This window comes from Rhinolophus hipposideros (assembly GCF_964194185.1).
Source record: "Rhinolophus hipposideros genome assembly, chromosome: 5".
Lineage (NCBI taxonomy): Eukaryota > Metazoa > Chordata > Mammalia > Chiroptera > Rhinolophidae > Rhinolophus > Rhinolophus hipposideros.
Genome location: NC_138051.1, coordinates 94,805,246 through 94,826,081, shown reverse-complemented (window position 1 = coordinate 94,826,081; position 20,836 = coordinate 94,805,246). Strand labels below are relative to the sequence as shown.

Genomic DNA, 20,836 nt, shown 5'->3' with positions numbered 1-20,836 from the left:
CTGGGAATGCAGTCCCCATTCCCTCTCTGCAAGGGACAGTGTCTCCCCTCAGCTCTTGGGGTCAAGGCAGAGCTGGGCTGCTGTCCCTGGTGTGAAACAAGTCCTATTCACAGGGCGCCCAGAGTCGGGGGGGCTCACCCCACCCGCCCACCCCAGGTGGTTCCCACTCTTGCAAGGTCTTGCAGGGTCTAGCCCTCCTCTTTCTCCTTGAGCCAAAGTCCCTTCCATTCATTCCATGTGTCACACAGGGTCTCCGCTCCCGCTCCCCGTACAAGAAGGCAGGATACGGTGAGGCCCAAAAGGAACACCCATGGAGCCATAGATAGGGCGTTCATACCACTATATTCTCGCTGGTGGCTGGGTTGGAGACACAGGAAGCAGGAGCCGCAATCTGCCACCGCTTCTCTGCCAACCAACCAACCCCCAGCGTAGCCAAGGCAGTTATATTAGTGGCTAATGGCTAACCGGTAACAACTGATGGCCAACTAGTCACAGCTGATGGCCATCTGCTACCCAAGCCAGCACCTTTCCTTTCCACGTGAGGCCAAGAGCCTGGAAACTGCTCTCTGGGACTCTGTCCCCACACTATGTGTCCTTCAGAGCTCAGTTAAAGCATCAGGAAGTCTTGCCTGACCCCCCACACCCTAGGCTCCTTTCATAACACAGCCTCCTTTCTCTTTAAAGTAAGTGGGATGATCTGATTAAAATCTTTCTCCCACCAGCTGTCTAGGGCAGGAGCCAGACCGGGTTTAGCTCTTTGTCGTATCCAAGCACCTGGCACGGAATATATATTCAAAAAGGTTTTGATGGATGAATGAGTCACTGAAAACCCCGACACGAATACCTGATAGGTGGGGTTGTGCAGCCAAGGTGTCGGATTCCTTCTCCCCCATTTGCTGATACCGCAACACTGATGAAAGGCCTGGAGTAAACAAAAGCAATTCCTAGCTGGTGAACAAACACCCAGCTCTGTTGTTGGGAGTTAAGTATGAGAAGGGCTGGGAGTTACATGTGAATTTCGGGGAACAAAAACCTTCAAACCATAGAAGCACATTATTTGACTTAAAATTCACAAACACCCTCTTAGGTATTACTTTTATCCCAGGTTTCAGGGGAAAAAAAGCCTGAGGCCTCAGAAGTCACTGCAAGGGGCGTTCTGGGCAATGGAAATCATTGAGGAGTTTAATCCAGGTGAGTTGCAGGTGTGTAGTTTTGTAAGCGTGGGGAGTGGACGGGCAGGTGAGGTCGGCAACGGGGGACATGGTAATGGGGTGCAGAGAAGAGAACCAAATCAAGAGATCTGGGACAGATGTCAACAGAGCCTGTTTGCATTGGAAGGAGGGTGTCTGGTTTGAGTAACTGGCTGGAAGGTGAATTTAAACAAGACAAGTCGTCATAGCATGGAACATATGTGTGACACGTCCCCCTTTCCAGCACTCCATCACACCTATTCTTCAAACCTCATGACCATCCTGGGAGGAAGGAATGGGGACTCCTGCTATGGGAAGTGGTGCCAACCTGGGGCATGGGAGATAGAGGGGCGATCCAGGGACCCGGACAGACAGACACAGGCACAGCCTGTCGCGAACGTGGCAGTTAACCCCCGAGTGTTTGGGAGACCCATGAACAACTCAGACTGCCTTCTCTGACCACCCATCTGCAGGCCCAGGGCGGATAACCCTGCCTGGCTCCTTTGCAGTGCCAGCCGCTCAGCATCTCACCTGAGGAAGGGAGGAAAAAGTTACTGTCCCGAGGCCCAGGGCTTCTGCCTTTCCCCACTCTGCTGTCACATATATGATCCTGTCTTTGCCATTGTGGGTTTCCCTTGTAGAGAAGCAACTTAACATGCTAACTATTACCTGTGTCTGCTTTGTTCTTTGACAGGAGGCACTATGATTATCTCCATTTTACAGATGAGGACACTGAGGCTCAGAGAGCTGAGAGGCTTATCCACGTTAAGCGGGAGCCAGGATTTTCATCCTGGTCTTCCGTCTCCCAATTCCCTCCTCTCCATCCCATCCCCTGGACAGCTCTCAGCCTGAACACAGGGAACCATCCAACGTTGGCCTGATAAAGGAGGCGTTGCCGGGAAGAAATGGACTGAAAGCACACTAAGCATTTCTGATCTGATTGAGCTGCCTGGTAACAAACTACACTCTCTCGACCCCCTGACGTGCCAAGGAAGGACGCGAGACCCACTTGGGTGGGAGAAGATGTGGGACGTGGGGAAGCAAGCCTCTATCTGGGGACATATATAAACCCGCCTAACTTGCTTTTTTACATAGAGGATACGTCAGGGAGGATACGTCAGTGTGGTTGAGTCCAAGTCATGGAACCACAGAAGGGAGCCAGGTGGAGGCCACCCTCTAGTAGCGGGGCAGACCCAGAGAAACAGCACCATCTGCTGGACATGCGTGGTGTGACGCTCTCTGTGACAAAAGCAATTGGAAAGAGCTTCTCAAAGACACATGAAAACCTATTGATGTTTTACTGCTTGGGGTTGAATTTGAGACTATGCAAAGGCTTTTATCCAATTGGAAGTTGAAACAAAACCAAAATAATTGTTTGTTAATTATGCAACAAATATGGCTTGCGCACCTAATAAGAGAGATGTGATTTCTGCCTTTTTTGAAGTTACATTTGGCAAAGGGTACCTGTAGCATCACACACACACACACACACACACACACACACACACACACACACGCTACATACATACCTACCTACAGACCTCTACACACATGCATATGTACATACATACCATTTTAGGTACTCCTAAATAGATGTGTTTGATAATATGTATGTGTAACTAAATTAATAGCGTAGTGGTTAGGACCATTTGTCTGGGCTTATGTTCCAATTCTTTCACTTTTTCTTAGCTGCGTGTCCCTGGGCAACTCACTCAACTTCTCTGTGCCTCAATGCTCTCACTGGTAAAACTTTAATGTTCAAATATATTGAAGATAGCTGTCCTGTATAGTAAATATATTTGAGGGAGTTCTGTCTACACTCACAAAAGCTTTTATATTTAATTACCAAAACTTTTTAAAAAGTCCTTTCTTTGAGAAACATGGGACAAGATGTCTCACCTGATATTTGGAAACACAAAGTGATTCCATCTGAGTTGGAATTGTACTAGTGCAGGAGTTTGTTTCGTTTCTTAGTTCTCGGCCGAGTTCAGCCCGTGTCCCTTTAAAGCAGTATTTCTATTGACCAACCCTGCTCACCTTAGTAAAAGCAAACACTTGAGTAGGCTTCAAGTGTAAACAACTGACTCAACGAATATAGACATCTAGAGGAGAAACAGCCGGCCCAGTCACTCTACAACACAGTCCCCTGCAGTGCCCTTTACAGTGTGTGGGTAACGGATGAGGTGACCTTGGGGCACAGGGGTCAGAGGTCTATCCTGGGGACATTAGTGCCAGAAGGAGGCTGGAACCTAGGAGACACGAAATTCACTCCGGGTACATGAAAAAGGGGGCTTAGACCTGCTTCTCTCTGGAAAGTGTAGACCCAGGTGTAGGTTTCTGGGGCGGGAGTGACGGGGTGGGAGCTGCGAGAAGGTTCTGCTGTGGGCAAGCCCAGGTGCGTAGGCTGCATCCGTCAGTCAGTTTCTCCACTGGGTTTCCCATGGTCATTCCTGAGTCCTGAGAAGTCTTTGCCTCAATGTTCCGATTTTGACCCAGCTATACCAGAGGGCGAAGGGCCATGGCCGGCCCCTGGGTCGTGAGGTCGGCCTGGTACTGGTGGGTTTGCAAAAAAGTTAACAAAACAGTCACTCTTGGAGGAAATTGTTGGGGCTCCAAGCCCAGCTACCTGGAGATCCTCCCTGTGTCGGGGTCCCCAAGACTCTCACCTCAGAGGGAAAAGCTGGTACGTGGTTTATCAGTGAAGGATACAGATTTTTTTAAGGCAAAAGATGCTCAGGGCGGAGCCCAGAGACCAGCAGGAGCTCCCAGGGGCGCCCCCAATGGAGCCCCAAGGGGGCATTTAATTCTCCCAGCATCATGTGACGTGTGCCAAGTGTCACAGCAGGGGCACCTCGTGTCCAGGGTTTTTATTGGGGGCCAGGCTTATTATTTAGCTACTCAGTCTCCAGCCACCAGAAGTCAAAGTGACACAGTGTGACTTAGGGTCTCAGGCACAGAAACATTCCTGTCAGGCGGACGGACATTCGAGGGGCACAGGGGTTCTCTCCCAGGAGCCAGTGAAAGGCCAGGCCTTTCTGCGAAATGTGTCATGTTTTGAGCACTCAAGCCTTCACTGCCCCCTCCCATGTGCCAAGTTCAAAGGTCCCCCTTCTTACTTCATGAGGCAAGATGGCTGATTACTGCACACAGGCCCACAGTGCGCTGGTTTGCGGGGGGCAGAAGAAGAGACTGGTTTGTGTGGTCGACACCAAAGCGGGGCCCCAGCCCCAAGGTCAGCCTGCAGAGAGCCCTGCAGAAGCTGGAGCCCTCTGCACGTGGGTCCAGGGGCCAGTCCTGTGCCGTCCATGCGCCTCCTGGAGCTCCCAGGGAGCTGTCATTAGTAGACAGACTTGTTCTTGACTCAGAAGCACCAGAAGAATTCACAGCAGAGACAAAGAGCAAAGAGGAAGCCTGCAGTTTAACCCCGAGCGCTCCAAGCCAGCAATTCCCCCATGTAGTTCCTTTCAGCCGGTGCCATGCATCCAAATGGAGCCAACTCTTCTCCCTAGAGACAGCAGAAGGAATCCCAAGGTCGGATCTAAAACAAAGGGGCAGAGGGGGCAGGAGACACCCCATGGACTCATGGGCTGCTCAGGACTGGTGACAGACACACCGGTGATCTGGAAATTCTTTCCACCCTTCGTCACCTAACCTGTCAAGCGGGGGTCACTTCTAGTTCTTTTTCTGGCAAAATGTGTCCCTGTGGAATTGTTCATTTCGGTCCAGTAGAACCCTTGCTACTGATACATGAGATTAACTCAAGGTTAAACCGTGTTCTTTCAAGCACAGTAAGAGCCTCGCCTACCAGGTCAGTACAGACTTCCCACTGGACGAAATAGAAGTAGTATTTTTAAAAGACAAAGCTCAGTGGCAGTAGGTCCGATTGTAATCTTAGGGGAGTTATGTACAGGGACTTCTGTCTGAGGCCGTCTGGCCCCCACGCGCAGTTGGGTAGTGGTACACTCCAGAGGTCATCACAAGTATTAAATCTTGTCATTTACCCTCAAAGAGGAGCAGCCACGCTCCTTCGGGACCACAAAGCACTAACGGCGGTCTGTCTCTTAACTGTGGACTCACCTCCACCCCTGTAACGTATGACGAGTCCAGATGACATCCGACGGCACTGTGGAGGTTACTTATCCTGAGAGTTCATCGGGGGCCAGGCTACTGATGGGGCTTCTCACATTTAGGCCTCGGAACAAGCCTGACATACGTGACATTGGCTACTTTCTTGCTGTCGAGGAGGGAAAGGTCATGCACTTGTCTGAGGTCAGCCCCAGTCCCGGGGAGACTTGGGCTGGGACTCCAGGAAGCCTGACCCACGTTCGAGCTCTTGGCTACTGCGTGGACTGCTGGTCTGGTCAACTGTTATAACCTGGCACTTCTTGTGACTAAATCGAAAAGGAATGAAGAAGGGGAATTCGACTCACTTTTTACCTGTTGTTTTGAGCAGTACATATCTAGCCACAGGGCGTCCAAGTGAAGCCAAGAAAAAGGCAATTGCGACCTGGTGTGATGGACAAAGAAAGGGGCTGTGGGAGGTCAGGGACATAAAGTGGACAGTGGGGTAGGTGTTTGTGGAAAGTCATTCTGGCTGAGGCTGGAAAAGACCTCTGAAGGCAGGCGCCCATCCTGCAGTATCGGTGGCCTTGGACTGGGGCCAGGTCTGCTCCCAGATCAGCTGCACTGGCCCACAATTGCGACCACAAAAGCCCCCAGGGCTTTAAGACCTGCAGCCATGCTACTCTGAGGAAATGGCGGGGAAGGGACTTCGCACAAGTGCCCCTCGGCCACCCACCGTGTTTCCTTGTGTCTGGGCTCGAAACCAGCTCTTTTCCCTTTCTCCATCCCTCCACTCTCCTTCCTGTTAGCTACCAGAGCAGAGCCTTCTTAGGTATAACATATTTTTCGAGATTTACTAAACAACTCTTAAGAAGAATGTGAAATCTTTGGTTTTTTTTAATCTATCAAATCAGCTACGTTTTCTGACCATCTACCAACATCCATTTCTTCCTGTCAGTAACTCCCAGGAACACTGAAGATTGTTCACCTCTGGTTTCAATGTACTTCAACAAAACCTTGCCAACACAGAAGCCATTCCTCGGAACCTTCAGCACAACCTCTCCTGTCACAAATAACAAGGGACGCGATCTTTCAAGATAACCATTTCTCTCTAAATATCTCAAGAAGCTATTTAATTCATTTACAAGAGTTCCCCCTCACGCTACCTGTGGGGTTTTAATAGTTACAGGAAAGCTTGATGTCCCAGATTTAACGCAAGTAAATGTGATAGGGCTTAGAACGATAAACCCTAGAAACTTCTTACAAGTTCTCTTTTGTCCTAAAACAGCTCCCAAACTCACAGCTTATATGGAGTGACACTGATGTAAGTAACTACCACTTATGAAACAAAAACCACTGGACATCATACAAATGTTTAATCGCCCGCAATAACTTCATCTCTTTCTACAGCGTCCAATAACACAGCACTTTGGAATTGTGACAAAGATCCAATAAATCGCAATGGGAAGCGGACCTTGCATTTTTAAAGAGCTGACGTGTGACACTGCTGTTTGTACAAGGAACTTTGGTGTCACTGCTCTCATTATCACCGTGAATTCTAATTATGCAGATCATTAAAATTATTCAGACTGACATGAGATAACATCTTCAATTTTCCACTTGGTGAAGACTTGTTAAGCATACGGGAAAAAAGTATTAATTAACTTCTGGAAAGAACATTTCTACTTCCTGTAGAGCTCAGCGACTCCTTGAACTTTGAAGCTCGCTGGTGATAGAATTCACCAGCATCTTTGTCAAAATGATTCACTTGGCAGCACTGCCCTGGTCCTAATATTCTAGGGAGGTTTCTTACACGGATGTCTCCTGGCTGGTAAGTTTGTCCTCATTTCACTTTCTGGATGAGCCCTAAGGGTATATAGGCAGATCTGAGGAAAAGCCAAAAGAAGGAACGTTACGGAAAAGTACCATACCACACCCCAGATGTGAAGACCACGAGGGACAAGTCTGCAGACTTGTGTGTGTGCCCCATGGCCTGGCATTCATGAAGGGACAGTAGTAGCTGATTTGTTAACGGTTTCTTTGCAAAGGACAAGGTCGCAACCTTGGCTCGGCCACCATGTGGCACCCAGCACAGGCACAATTGCCAGGACATGGCCTTCCTTCTAGGGCCCTCACTTTTACTTGTCAAACATGGTTCGAATAGCTGAGTTCCAACCTCCGCTGAGTCTGTGTGAGCTCTTGGCTCAGAGCAGACAAAGGTATTGATAGAATGTAGTGTGCAATGAACGTAAGAAAAAACCCTTTTGTGACAGTACCCTGCTTTTCTAGTCCCTGAAGCCCTGAGCTCCGTGATTAGCCAGGGGCCGTCCTCTAACCTGACAGAAGCTCCCAGTGAGTGGGAGTGGGGCTACCACTTTCCATTCCTTTCTTTTGGGAATCCCGAAACCTCTGGGGGAGGGAGGGCGGCAGGAACAGCAAGCTATGAGAGAATCCAGTCCTTACCTAAGTCCGTTGTCAGTTTTTTCCAGAAGCACTCCAGTAGACTAAACAACCAACACAGAGCAGGCCTCTAAGACAGTGCTGGAGATATGAGCCATCCTTGCCTTCTCATTTGGGCCTTTTCATTAAAAAAAAAGGCATCCTCCTTCCCACCTCTGGCACTGTAGAAATGGAATTCTCGATGCCCGTTTGAGCCCCTGGAGATGAATGAAGGCATCTGGGAGTCCAAGGGCATGCCGGGACTGGATGGGCTTTCTTCTCAGGGCTCACGGGAAAGCACCTCTGCTCCAGTCCCTGTGTGGAGAAGCACTGTGAGCCTTGTGAAAAGACAGGGCAGAACCTCTGCTATACTCCATTTCCTTTCCTGTAAAGGCCCTCGTTTCTAAGAAATAAAATACTCATTAGACCCTATTCTTTGGAAGACTACTAATGTCGTCTCCATATTTAATGGCCGTACGGCTTGCCCAGCACAGATCTTCAGAGGCAGGCAGGCGGGGCTGCCTCCTCTGGCCTCACCCACCTCACTTCTGGCCAGGCCCCCCAAGCCTCCAACTGGACCTTCAACACCACGCAGCATAACACTTCCCCTTGAGAAATTAAAGCACAGCGTGAGAGCAATTTTTGTGGCACATTTAACAGAGGAGTATGAGAATCACTTAATTCCGAAAAACAAAAGGTCATAGGTACAAAAAGTCCTAATAGACTGTTCTAGACTGAATGTCTGTGTTCCCCCAGGGTCTTATGTTGACACCCAAAGAGATGGAGCTTTGGGAAGTGATTAGGTCATGAGGGTGGAGCCTCCACGACTGGGAGTAACGCCCTCATAAAAGGGACCTCAGAGAGCTTCCTAGTGAGGACACGGGGAGAAGATGCGGTCAGTGAACCAGGAGTGGGTCCTCACCAGACACCGAATATGCTGAAGCCCTGAACTTGGACTTCCAGCCTCCAGAGCTGTGAGACAAAAATGTCTGTTGTTTACAACCCCCCCAGTCTATGGTATGTAGTTACAGCAGCAGGAACAGACGAAGACACAAACGTGCTGCTATTCAGAATTGACAGCTCACACACACACAGTATCCCTGGCTGTTTATTTAAAAACCAACATCCCAATTATCATGTTTTCTTCCTTGTCCATCATTTTTCTTAACAGCACAAGTTACAAAAACTTGGGGGGGAGGGAGATATATTATCTTTGCAGACTGCCACATTGGCAGAGGACTCACGCATAATGATGGTTCAAAAGCTCCTGCTTTTACTCCTGAGTCAGGCAAAGAGCAAATCACAACGTGAGAACAAATTTTGTTTACATCAACATCATTATACAACATTGAATTATTACAGTGCAGTGGTTATCAGTAAGTTCACAACAGAATATTCTCAGCCCAAACACCACACACGAAAATCACCCAACTGCGTACACACTGGAGAATCAGTGGAAGCAGTTGTCTGAACAGCAAAAACCCCAATCGGTAAGGCTTCTCTGGCAGTGAGTTTCGGCCCAGAGGCTCCCTCTCCCGCCGGCTGGTGCGGCCTCGGCTCAGGGAGGACCCGGCTGCCCTCACTTGGAGTCCTGGTCCTTCGTTTCGTCCACAAGGGCGGAGCGGATCCCCAGCTTTTTCAGCTCTTCCACGAGGTCCCCGTTTTGGTGCATCTGCAGAAGGATGTCACAGCCCCCCACGAACTCGCCGTTGAGGTACACCTGCGGGATGGTGGGCCAGTTGGAATAGTCTTTAATGCCTAGAGGGAAAGACACATAAGTGTTGTTTAAATGGTTGGAGCTTCACCCACTCCTAGCGGAACACCCGTGTTCCTTCCTTGCTTCCCCGACACCTGAGGAGCATAAGCATTAGAGCCAAGTGGACAGTGGGTTAGACCCTGACTCCTCCAATTACACACTGTGAGACCTAAGGCAAGTTATTGCTTAACCCCTCGTCTTCACAAGGGTTTTATGAGAATCAGTTAAGAATGCTCTCATAAAACACCTAACACACAATAAATCAACACTGGATTAACTGCAGAGAACTTGATTGGTTGGTGTAATTCATGTGAGATGTACAAAGCCACCTTCCCACGCATCTACCAGTCATGTTTTCAGTGCAACAAAACCTGAAAGAAATGCCACAGCTTCATTTCCAAGTGGATACTTAACATGGATCCATCACGGTGGCTCACTGACCATGAGTGTCCCCCCAATGCCTGTCTAGGTTAGAGAATGCCTGCCACCAGTTACTTATGCTCGAGATGGTGAGTCATTGGTTTTATCCTGAATGATTCTTTTGCCCAAAGGAAAGTCCCTTCCCTAAGGCTACAGGCTGCAGCCTTCGAGCCATTCAGACCCTGCTGGGTGCTCCACAGGGCAGAGAATCAGCACGGAGCTCCCAGTGACTGTTAAATGAAGGGAGTGTCGTGGGCCAGGCGGAGAGCCACGGGGGGAGTGGCACCCACAACCTGCTCTCAAGAGCTCACGGCAAACCAGAAACCACCGAGCATGCACGGGATTGGTCCTCCGTGCAGATGGCTTTGAGGACACCAGAGGAGGTGACAGGGCAGCCATGTGATTATTCTGTTCCTCATGTGAGCCATGAGGACGGTGGTTGCAACAGAACAGTAAGAAAGAAACGCGGTCTCAATCTTAAGATAGAAAAGATCACTCTTTTCTAATGTTCCTCCTCACCATTCTACTCGTATGTTAAGATGAAATATACTTTTTAAAACATATCCAGCCAAAAAATGTCTGTGTTGGTTATATTAAAAGAGAGGATGGTCAAAAGCATGACTTATAATAATCACTATATATTACGTGATATTTTTATACCCATATAGATATTTTTAAGTAGCCAAAATGCGCACAGAATAAACAGAGAAGCCAACAGATTCTTCGAACAAAATACAATATTACACAAACAACAAAAAAACTGGGCCACCCCCCCACCAAAAAAATGGGCAAGGGGCAGTTTTATGTAAACAAATGAAAAATACAAGAACTGGTTCTTGATACCCTATTATTTATTATCATACATTTATTTTCCAAATAAAATTACCAATTTGAATTGTATCATAAATAATAGTCCCAAGATACAATGCTTTTCTCTCTTTTAAAAGTCGCTGCCTTCTGAAAAAATAGCAACTTTTCTCTAAATGACAGCACTGGAGAAGCCCCCACCCTCAGGCTTTATCTTTCTTCTCCAGACTTCACATATGTAGAAATGGTTACAATGTTATACGCCCCAAAAAACACACTTTAAAAAAACCACACCATTTTTTTTAATTAAGGTGTAATTGACATATTAGTTTCAGGTACATAATTATTCGATATTTGTATATATTGCAAAATGGTCACCAGTCAATCTAACATCCATCAACCACATAGAGTTAGGAAATTTTTTTCTTGTGATGAGACCTTTTAAGATCTACTCTTTTAGCAACTTTCAAATATGCAGTAGTGTTAACTACAGTCACGGTGCTGCACATTGCATCCCCAGAAAAGCACACTTCTAAGTCACTGTGGGGAGGGGTCTTAAGAAAATCAGCTAGATGTATGTATGGTGGTTACGAATAAAGGGCAAATTCCATTAACAATCAGACTGTCTTTACAGTTCCGAATATCTCGGTATACTACAATACCCTGAGAATCCAAGTTTCTCGTCCCTTTGATGTTTGGTGCTACACAGTTAATGACGGCATGTAAGTTGTGTTATTGTTTTTTGTCATCTCTATCCTCAAATATGGTCTATCAGAACTTATTTTACAGCGATGCCAGTCACAAATCTTATTTTACTTTTATCGCCGGTCACAAATCTTATTTTATATTTTTAGGACGGCTGAGGGTGGGTGTGGGAATTAAGAAATGTTTAAAGTAAATGTGGACTTCTTTTAATTCTTCTAAACTTTCTTAAATATCTTTGACATTTATGTACATAATATTATATACTTTTTATTAATAATATACTGTGTTTAGCTTTCCATGACAATATCTACTGAGCTTTTAGCAAGTGCCTACAATTTTTGAAACACACCAAAAATGAAAATAAATTTGCCATCTGAGGGCCACCCAAAACCACACATTTAATCTTAAAGAGTACACTTTTTGAAAGTAAAATCTTTGCTGAGTAAAAGAATGATTTGCTTTCATCCATCATTTTTGAAGCACCACTCAATCAAAGCACTAGGCTTGTCCCATTCTTTAAACTTTATGACGTTAGAGACCATGTATGTCCCGACTAGCAGGGGAGTCGGATGAAACACCAGAATCAATCCTCAGCACCAAAACTACCACGAGTGGGCTTTCCAGCACCCAGAGCACCCAACACACAGTCATGTTTGAGGGAGGCTAACCCCTTCCAAAGCCCTCAGCCTGTGGCGGTCTTGCCTAATAACTTCCATTTCAACAACTCAGAAGAACCCTACCTCAGAGCATACAATGGCATTATGACAATAGCTCAGGTTTACGAAGATTCTTACCTGCTTCTTTAATTTTTAGATTAACAAGTATTGTAGGCAGCTGACGTCAAGGCAAAGCTTTGGCATCTTTCTTAAAAAGTATGCTATTTTTCATTTGTAACGAGTCGGATTTTCGGGTTAAACATTTCAGGAAACAACTAACTGATTCCTATAGAGTGAAGAGAGAAACTTCCAATAATAATAATAAAAAAAACAGTTTGTAAGCTGAAAATTTAAATGAATTTCATCGATTCACAATTAATTGTTTAAACGGCTTATTTCTCTCACATTTTAATTTTCAAAAACTGCAATATACAGTGATAGTTCTTACAAATATCACTGGAATGACCCAGAATCAGAGAGAAACTCTTTAAAATTAGAAAATTATACCCAAGAATGAATTTTAATGATAATCATATTTTATAACATGGTAGTGATTCGATTTGGGAGAGAAAATGGTGACTGCAAAGTTACGTAACAGATAACACCAGGAACTGGGGGCTCAGAGGCTGTCTTACAAAACCAGTTCCACACATATCAACTGCCGCACCAAAAACTATAATATTCCAACTACCAAGCCAGAGTGCAGACAATGTGCTGCAAAATTCCTTTCCAGAACTTTCCGGAAGTACTTTTCAGAATCCATCACATTTCAGAACATTAGATGTCACTCCTGGTTTGGACGACACATTGTAAGAATTGTAAGAGCGTCCTGATTACAGTCTGACTAGGCTCTATGACCCTGGGCAAGTCACACCACCACCTCCTTCTGGAGTCACATGTTTCTTCTCCTTCTTCCCTGACCTAGAGCATGACCCTAGTACTACAGGAAATCATCTGAGCCGAAAGCACAGAAAACAGTAGGCCCTCAATAGAAGGAAAGCAAGGCATGGAGGCAGAGTGAACAAGACACTGGCTTGGCTTGCTAGCTTGTACACGTAGCCTCAGTTCAATTTGCTGATCTCTTGCCTCGGTTTCCTCATCTGTAAAATGGGAATAACCCCAGGCCTCACAGATTTATGATGAAGAGAACATGAGATAAAACAGGTGAAATGAATTAAGCTCCCACAGTGGCAGGTACAATGTGATGCTGCATTCTCGCCACGTCAATGTGCTCTACCCCACCCTTTGCAGTAATGCTTTTCTGAGAAATAGTATATGCAATGGGAAAGAATGCAGGAAAAATACTAATTAAGTATGCCATGTAGTATAAAAATGCCAATTTACTGAGCTAAAGGTTACTGAGTTTCACACTCTTTTAGTGTTTTACATAATCTCATTTAACTTTTACAAAAATCCTACTAGGTAAGCATAGCTATATATATCGTGTTTTACAGATAAGGAAATTAAAGCTCAGAGAGGCTAAACAAAGTAACCAGTCACTGTGCTTGCCGGTGCTGGAGCCAGGATTCACATCCAGGTTTTAGGAGTCCAAAGACCAGGCTCCTGACCCCGAGGTAGCCCCTGGCCTGTCACTCCTGCCCGTGAGCTACTTGCACACACGTATCTGCAACACAGGGGACGGTTCCCCAGCAATAACATTTAGACACATGAATGGCATTATGCCATAATTCCCTTTTCGTGACTTACTTTTTGACTGAACATTGCAGTTTTTTGAAGGTTACTTGTAAATACATCTAGACCTAGTGCATCTTAACCACAATTCAGTTTTTCATCATATCACTAAATTACAGTTTGCTTATCCAATCTGCTACTGATAGACCAAGATCCCTTCTTGCCAGTTTTTCATTATCACAAGCAATGCTGCCGTGAACATCCTGACATACGTCTCCTAACTCCATGCAGGGAGGGGTCTGTCTCTCTAGACCGAGGGATGGCTAAGGAGGGCCTTCGGGTCCACTTTCTGGTTTTGCAAATAAAGTTTTATTGGCACTTAGCCACACCCATCCATTTTGTATTATCCCTGACTGCTTTCACGCCAGTGGAATAGTTGCAACAGATTCTGCATGGTCCACAAAGACTATTTGCTTTCCGGCCCTTTACAAGGGAGTTTGCCAATCCCCGCTCTAGACTATACACCCAGGAGTGAAGCAGCTGAGTCTTCAACTTGCCTAGGTCCTGGCAGTTATTCCTCCAAAGCGCTGGTACCATTTTGTACTCTCATGGGCAGTATACCACACATCCAGCACACAAACACACACAGCCAAATCGTTAGCTGACTTTTAGAGCTGGCCAGTGTCAGGTTTTTTACCATCACCTTAAATTCCCTGACACTGGAAAGGCGGAACATATTTTCAAATGCTTGATAAACACTCAAAAATAGGATAGTGATTATTCAATCAACAGACAGTGCTCCAGATGCAAGAAATACAAAAGGGTGATCTGAATAGGCAGAAATTTAAGAGTTTTAAGAGCATGGAAGAGTTTACGGTAAATAAAAGAAGCATATGCTTATTCGTTAAAACACTGAAAGCTTGCTCTGCCTAAGCAATATACACAGCACCCAGACAGTGGCACCAGACACGTTCCCTGTTCTCAGGAGGGCAAAATACTGTGTACAGACATACATGATTTCCACTGTGTTAACAACAGCAACAACATATGTTAGAAACTATACCCAAGTGTTAATAATGGTTTATAGGGAATTACAGGTGATTTTCAGTGTTTCCAAGTTTCTTCCATAAGCACATTATTTTTACAACTGAAAATAAAGGCCAGTCTTTAAGACCAGGATTAGGATTCGGGGACACCTGTCTGCTGGGACCTGACTCTTCTGTGGCTGGCTTCTGTGCACTCCACATCACGCACACAATGCGGCCTCGCAGTCACCTGTGTTCCTTGGCTCACAGGTCGAGACCTGTCTTCATCACACTCCCTGGGCCCAGCGCCCAGAATAAGGACATGGCATTTGTGGGTCTTCCTCGAGCTTGGGCCCTTTGTAGAGCTCAGCCTTCTCTGGCACAAGAAAACAGGAGAAGCCAATTTCGCAGGATCCCCTCTCCTTTACTAGAGTGACCTTGGGTCTGGGAAAGGTGCACAGGCATATCTTTTGGCTGATGAGTGAGCATCACACAGCTTGTCAGTCTCTCCTGGTAAACTGAGGGGTATAGAGAGCAAACAGATGACAAATCTTAATGTTTTAAAGTCTTACCCTGGCTAAACTAGTCCCCACTGTGGGAACAGGCTGACACCACCCTGCCCGCCCATCTGGAGGTTATGTTCAATATTTATATATTTATGCAACACATTTAACACAAATAACAATCTGATAAAACTCAATGGTCAAGAAATCTAAGGATTAAAAAAAAAAAAAAAAGAAATTTAAGGATTAAATTCTTGTTGTTGTTGTTTAAACACTTAAGAACATAAGATCAGAAGCCAGAGGTACATACAAGATAGAAGACAGACACATAGTGCTTTCAGTAAACATTCTTACTGCTGCTCCTCCTTTATGAGCCCTATTCCAGGATGTCCTATTGCCGTTTATATTAAACAGGAGAACACAAATTTACAAACCAAAGACCCTCAAAACCTTATACTAAGCAAGTTATCAATGACACAACTTTTTACCAATGGCCACACTGGCAATTTGCAGGGGACGTGTGGTAAGTTCCCAGATGAAAGGTAAGATTTCCTACCTTATCTTTCAGTTAGAGAAGCTGTTGCTGGATGAAAACTGTACGAGAAACCCAGCGCCTAGCCCTGGTGGCATTCCGGTAGGCCCGGAAGACAAAGGGACAGGAACATCGTGCGTGGCAACGTGACATGTACCTGGCGACGCGAGCCCGCCTGCGCTACCTGCCTCGCTTCTACCCACCTGAACCAAGAGTCCTGTAAGGATTACATGACGTAGGGAAAATACTTTGAAAAAACCGTCAAGTGCTAAAAATGAAGTAGCTGCCAGCGGGCAGTGCCTCTTGTGCGCCAGATGAGATGACAGCAACGTCCTGGAAGTTTTCCTTTCTTTCCTCACAAGAACTTTGCCAAGTTTGGTTTCATCCCCTTCCCGTTACCGACACGCCAAGTGCAGTTATGTGACAATGTTAACGCGGCACCGCTCGCTGGCTGCAGGAGGAGACAACGCCAAGCCTTCCCTGGACTCCGGCCGGTGTCACCCCCGTAGGAAGCCTAGGAGCGAGAACTGCCCACGCAGAAGAGCGGTCCTAGAGGTGGAGTAAGAGGACGTCGGCCTCCGCGTGGAGGACAACGCGGGGCACGGGGCCTCCAGCTCCCGTTACAACGCTGAGTGAGCGACGGCCCGGGCTCGCGGACGCGCCAGGACCCGGCCCCGCCGTCTGCAGCTGGAGCGCGGCCCGAGCCACCCGGGGGGACGCGCCCCGCCTCCCCACGTCCCCGCCCGGCCGGCCGAGGAGCGGCCCACGCGCGCACACGAGGCCCCCCCCGCGCCCGGGGCCGAGGGAAGCCCACGCGGGGCGGCCCCGGCCCGCCGAGCTCCGGCCCGAGTCTCGCGGCAGCCCAGGCCGGGGGTCCGTGCCCCTGTCCCCACAGGCCCCGCGGGACCCTGGCCACCGCGGTCTGCCCTGCCCTGGACGTCACGCCTGTTGCTCCCACGCCGCCACGTCCCCCCACACGAGTCCAAATGCTGCGTCAGCCTCCTCGTCGCGGCGACCACACGGGACGGCGCGGGCACCGTGGGCCGCGAAGCACGGGGACGCGCCGCCCTCGGGGTGCCCACAGCGCCACCGCCGACAGGGGTCACTGCCCCCCGTGTCCCGCCTGCCCCGCGGGGCAGGACCGCGGCCCTCGGATTCGGCCGGAGCCCTCGCCCGCCCGCGGGGCCCGGGACTCACCCCCGGCCCAGCACGCCCGGCCCGGCCCCGCGGGTGGCTGCCCCGCGCCGCAGCTCGAACCCCCGGTCAGACCCCGCCGCCGCCCGCAGCCTGACCTTGCCGGAGCTGGGGGTCGTCCAGCACGTTGTAGGCCGCGTAGTCGCTGACGCCGTGCAGCCGCAGGATCTGCACCACCGCGTTGCTGAAGCCGCACTGGGGCTGCTCCGGGGTGCCCTTCAGGAAGACCACCACCTTGTCCTTCTTCACCAGCGCGTCCAGCTGCTCCGCCGAGCCGCCGCCGCCGCCCGAGCCCACCGCTCGCACGCCCGGGCCCCGCAGGCCACCGCCGCTCGCGCCGCGCCCCCAGCGGAGCAGAACTGCCGCCGCCCGGCCCAGGGACCCGCTCATCCCGCACGCTCGCCGGAACCCTCGACAGCGGGGGACTTCAGCTGACCACCGGGCGCTTTTCCCCCGCCCCTCAGCGAGCCGGCCTGCCCCCCGGGAGTCCTCATTGGGTCAGCTCCGAATTGCTCTCCGTGATTGGAGGACGCTGGCCCGCAATTACTCGAGTCTACCAATCATGTTACTTGTCTCATCCCGACTGGTGGAAGGTGGTGCTTACGCTTGAGCCGCATCCTACAGCATTACCATTGGCCGTCGGCAACCGCTTTGTCAGTTGATTGGAGAGAGCGGATGTCCATCAGGGTCACGCTCCTAGGCAAGGAGAGGAGAAAGGAGGGAAAGACGACTTCCCTCCGTAGGGTAGGCGAGCCTGCTGGGATAGCCGGGGAAGACTTGGAAAGGCGCTGGGCGGGGTTTCGGCGTCCCACGGCACGCCGGGAAGAAGTCACTTCCAGGTGACGGTTCCGGTTCCGGTGTAGGCGGTAGTTGAGTTGCCATGGCGCCGGGTTCCTGTGTTAGAGGCGGCAGCCGTTGTGCAGCAGGCGTGGGCCGTCTCTGCCAGCTTAGGTGAGCGACTTCGCTGCCTCCGTAAGGCCACGGCCAGGTGACACCGTTCGTGGCGGGAGCGGAGACCGGGCGGAACGCTGGCTTACAGGCCTGCTTGAGGCTGCGGCGTCCGGGCCGGGGCCACGTGGCCCGGCCCTCCTGGCCGCGCCTCCCCCCTGGAAGCACGGGCCGGGCTTCGGCCCCGTGGCCCCGCTTCTGGCGCCTGATTGTTTCTCTAGAACAACTGTCATTTTAAAAGTGTGTACAACGCTGTCGTCTGCGTGAGCCCACGTGGGTTGGGGGTTTCGCTGACTTTGCAGCCCACTGGGGGCCTGGCCCCGGGAAAGGTTTGTGGAACGGGGGATTCAGACGGGAATCGGTTCGTTTGAGAAACGTTTTCTAGCAGCTGCTGCGCGCTCCACACGGTGCCGGGCCGGGGTCTGCAGGGGGACCTGGTGCCCAAAGCTTGTGGTCAGCGGTGAGACAGGAGAAACGGACACCAAGTGATGGGGGAGGGGCACAAAGGATGGAGGGAGCCTCCCGCAGCCCGTGGTTTTCTCTCTTTTCTGTTGTAGTTCTTACACCTTCACGTGCAGTATTTACCAGCTTGTGCCTTGATTTCGTGCCCCGTCGCTCGACCCAATTCCCTGCTCTGTCCTCAGTACCTAGCACAGTGCTCGGAATGTGGCAAATGCTCGTGTTGGTGGGACGCATGATTTCGAAAGAGCAGGACTCAGCGACATCGCTGCAGGATCTGTAGTCTGGGAGCGGCCCTGGGTTGCTGGTACCCTGGAGCACACCAGACTTGCAGACAAAGCGCACTCCAGAGGAAGCTGAGGCATGACTGCTCAAGAGCCAGCCGTTCCATGTGCAATTTTCCTCTGACAGTTCCTGGGTGCTGTTGCCACGGTGATAATGACTGTCCCATGTCATTATCTATCGACCAACAGTAAGAGAAGCTTTGCAGTCGAGATATTGTTTGACAGATGGAGCGGTTTCTGTTGAACACTAAGTACTGCTACAAATTACTTTTTTTACAACCCTGAAGTAGTTTTAAAGTTGTTGCTGGAGCTGAACTGTTCATGCTTTAGAGGTGCCCAAGTTGGAAATGAGAAAATTAGGACATGTGCTGTTAGCATGGGAATCTTCCACATAATCCTCCAGCATGAAACTTGAGCTGAGTAAACGGAAAATAAACCGAAGACATAATTCAGAAGTACATACTGAGATTTGGGGTTTTTCTAATGTGGGACCCAAAATTGATCAGCTTCTTAAAGGATCTTTTTTCCCCCCAGATTCATTGATTGCAGGTAAATCAGAGGAACAGGCATCAGGAACAGAAATACACAGGAAACGCTCTATGTACGCTGCAGCAGAACTGCTGTTTCCGAAGTCCAGCATCTGGTCCACATAATACTAGAGAATATATTATTTCCAAAATCACGTAATTTTTACTCATGCTCTTATTATAGTAAGTTGTTTTTGTTCTTTTTTTAAAAATAAATGTCAGCGATTTGTTCCTGAAAACCTACCTTGTTTATTGCCTACTCTAAACTAATTCAGCTTTTGTGTTGCCTGGAAGAGGGGGGAGACTTTGCAGACTTGTGTTCCGAGGATCCAGAGATGCAGAGTAGTGATGGGAGTAGCATATCTTACCTAGTGTGTAATCTTGGCTTCGGAAGTGTCGTTGTGTTTTTTAGATGTCGGATGTTTCATTAAGTTGAGAACACATCTGTCATTAAAGATTAAGAGTAATCCTTGAGCCGGAAGAACACAAACCCTGTGTTTTTTTCAAACTTACTAAGTAGACTTGCTGTGTACAGTAGAGTGTGATGAGAACATACGTGAAATGTAAGGATATGGGAAAGCATGTTTGTGCAGTTGTCAGGGAACTAAGTAGGATGGCTTTCATAGGATGATTGAGGGCAAGAAAACAAATCATGTATCTAAACCAAAGAAATTGGAACAGCGCACCTAAATTTAAGTTTTTAATAAAGGAACCAAAAATATAAAATGTGTATGTTGAACATCCTCATTTCTGTCTTTGATTTAAAACCACTCTTGGAGTATTGGCACCAAACATCAATGATTCAATTAAAGAAGCAAAGAAAATAGTATTCAAAATGTCTCTTCCAAAGCATCAAAATGTTATATATGATTTGACATGTTAGTTAAGGAATTCTATAATGAAAACATGCATGACAAAAATATATTTCATAAATAAACAGATGTCAGGAATGTGCACTTACATCAAATGTTTTGAACACATAAGTCAGTAATCTTTATCATTTTGTGATCTCTTGCCTGTGGACATTAATGGGGATGTGGGGGTGGGAAATACACAGAAATTTAGGAGAATCCTGGAATTTTGGTCATAAGATATTATTAGACCCAAACTAAGTAATCAAGACATCTAAACATGCTGACTCGGGCATCCTAAGAATGTTTTTCTTCCCTGCGCTTATTTATAGATAAGGCTTTCCTATATTTGGTAAAATTTCTCCTTTCCACCCACTTCTCCAAAAGTAAATTAACCATCCTTAAGAACCTGACAAATTTGAAATAGTGTCTTCCTGTGTATGAGCCCTAAATGAGGAGTCAGGATTATTGAGCCTGAGATGATGCTGAATTTGAACACTCGGCACGCCTGACTTCAGTCTAGAAGTCGCTGCTGTTTTCTGACAAATAGGGTATGTTTCTATGCACAGGACATTCCATAGAGAAATGGCCAGGTCCACGCTGGCCTGAGCATTCTGTGTCATTTTAAGAGAAAAGTGGCTGCGTGGTTTGCCACTTTGGTTTGTTGAACAGGGGTTGAGCCACCAAACACTCCTGAGCTGAAATATAAAATATGTGTGACCCAGAGTTCCAGAGACTGGAGCTGGAACCCGAACCCTTCTCTGGTGCACTTAGCCATTATCCAGTAATTTTAGAGCAGCACTGCAACCCTGGGATTAACTTGACTCCTCAACTACCCGAAACATA

The 20,836-nt window shown here is 48.1% G+C and overlaps 1 protein-coding gene and 1 long non-coding RNA gene across 2 annotated transcripts; one reads left to right on the top strand and one right to left on the bottom strand.

Annotated features, from left to right (window-relative positions):
* Positions 1 to 8,781: 8,781 nt before the first annotated feature.
* GLRX5 (glutaredoxin 5) lies at positions 8,782 to 17,506 on the bottom strand. Its single transcript, XM_081048476.1, has 2 exons — positions 17,020 to 17,506; positions 8,782 to 9,449 (listed from the first exon to the last, which is right to left on the bottom strand). Exons 1-2 carry the CDS (start codon positions 17,309 to 17,311, stop codon positions 9,271 to 9,273), a joined length of 471 nt encoding a protein of 156 aa, XP_080904602.1. The 5' UTR covers positions 17,312 to 17,506; the 3' UTR covers positions 8,782 to 9,270.
* A 265-nt stretch (positions 17,507 to 17,771) lies between these two features.
* LOC308497605 lies at positions 17,772 to 19,853 on the top strand. The gene is made up of 3 exons (XR_013993348.1): positions 17,772 to 17,872; positions 18,427 to 19,067; positions 19,147 to 19,853. It is a non-coding gene; the product is annotated as an uncharacterized lncRNA (long non-coding RNA).
* The last annotated feature ends 983 nt before the right edge of the window (positions 19,854 to 20,836 follow it).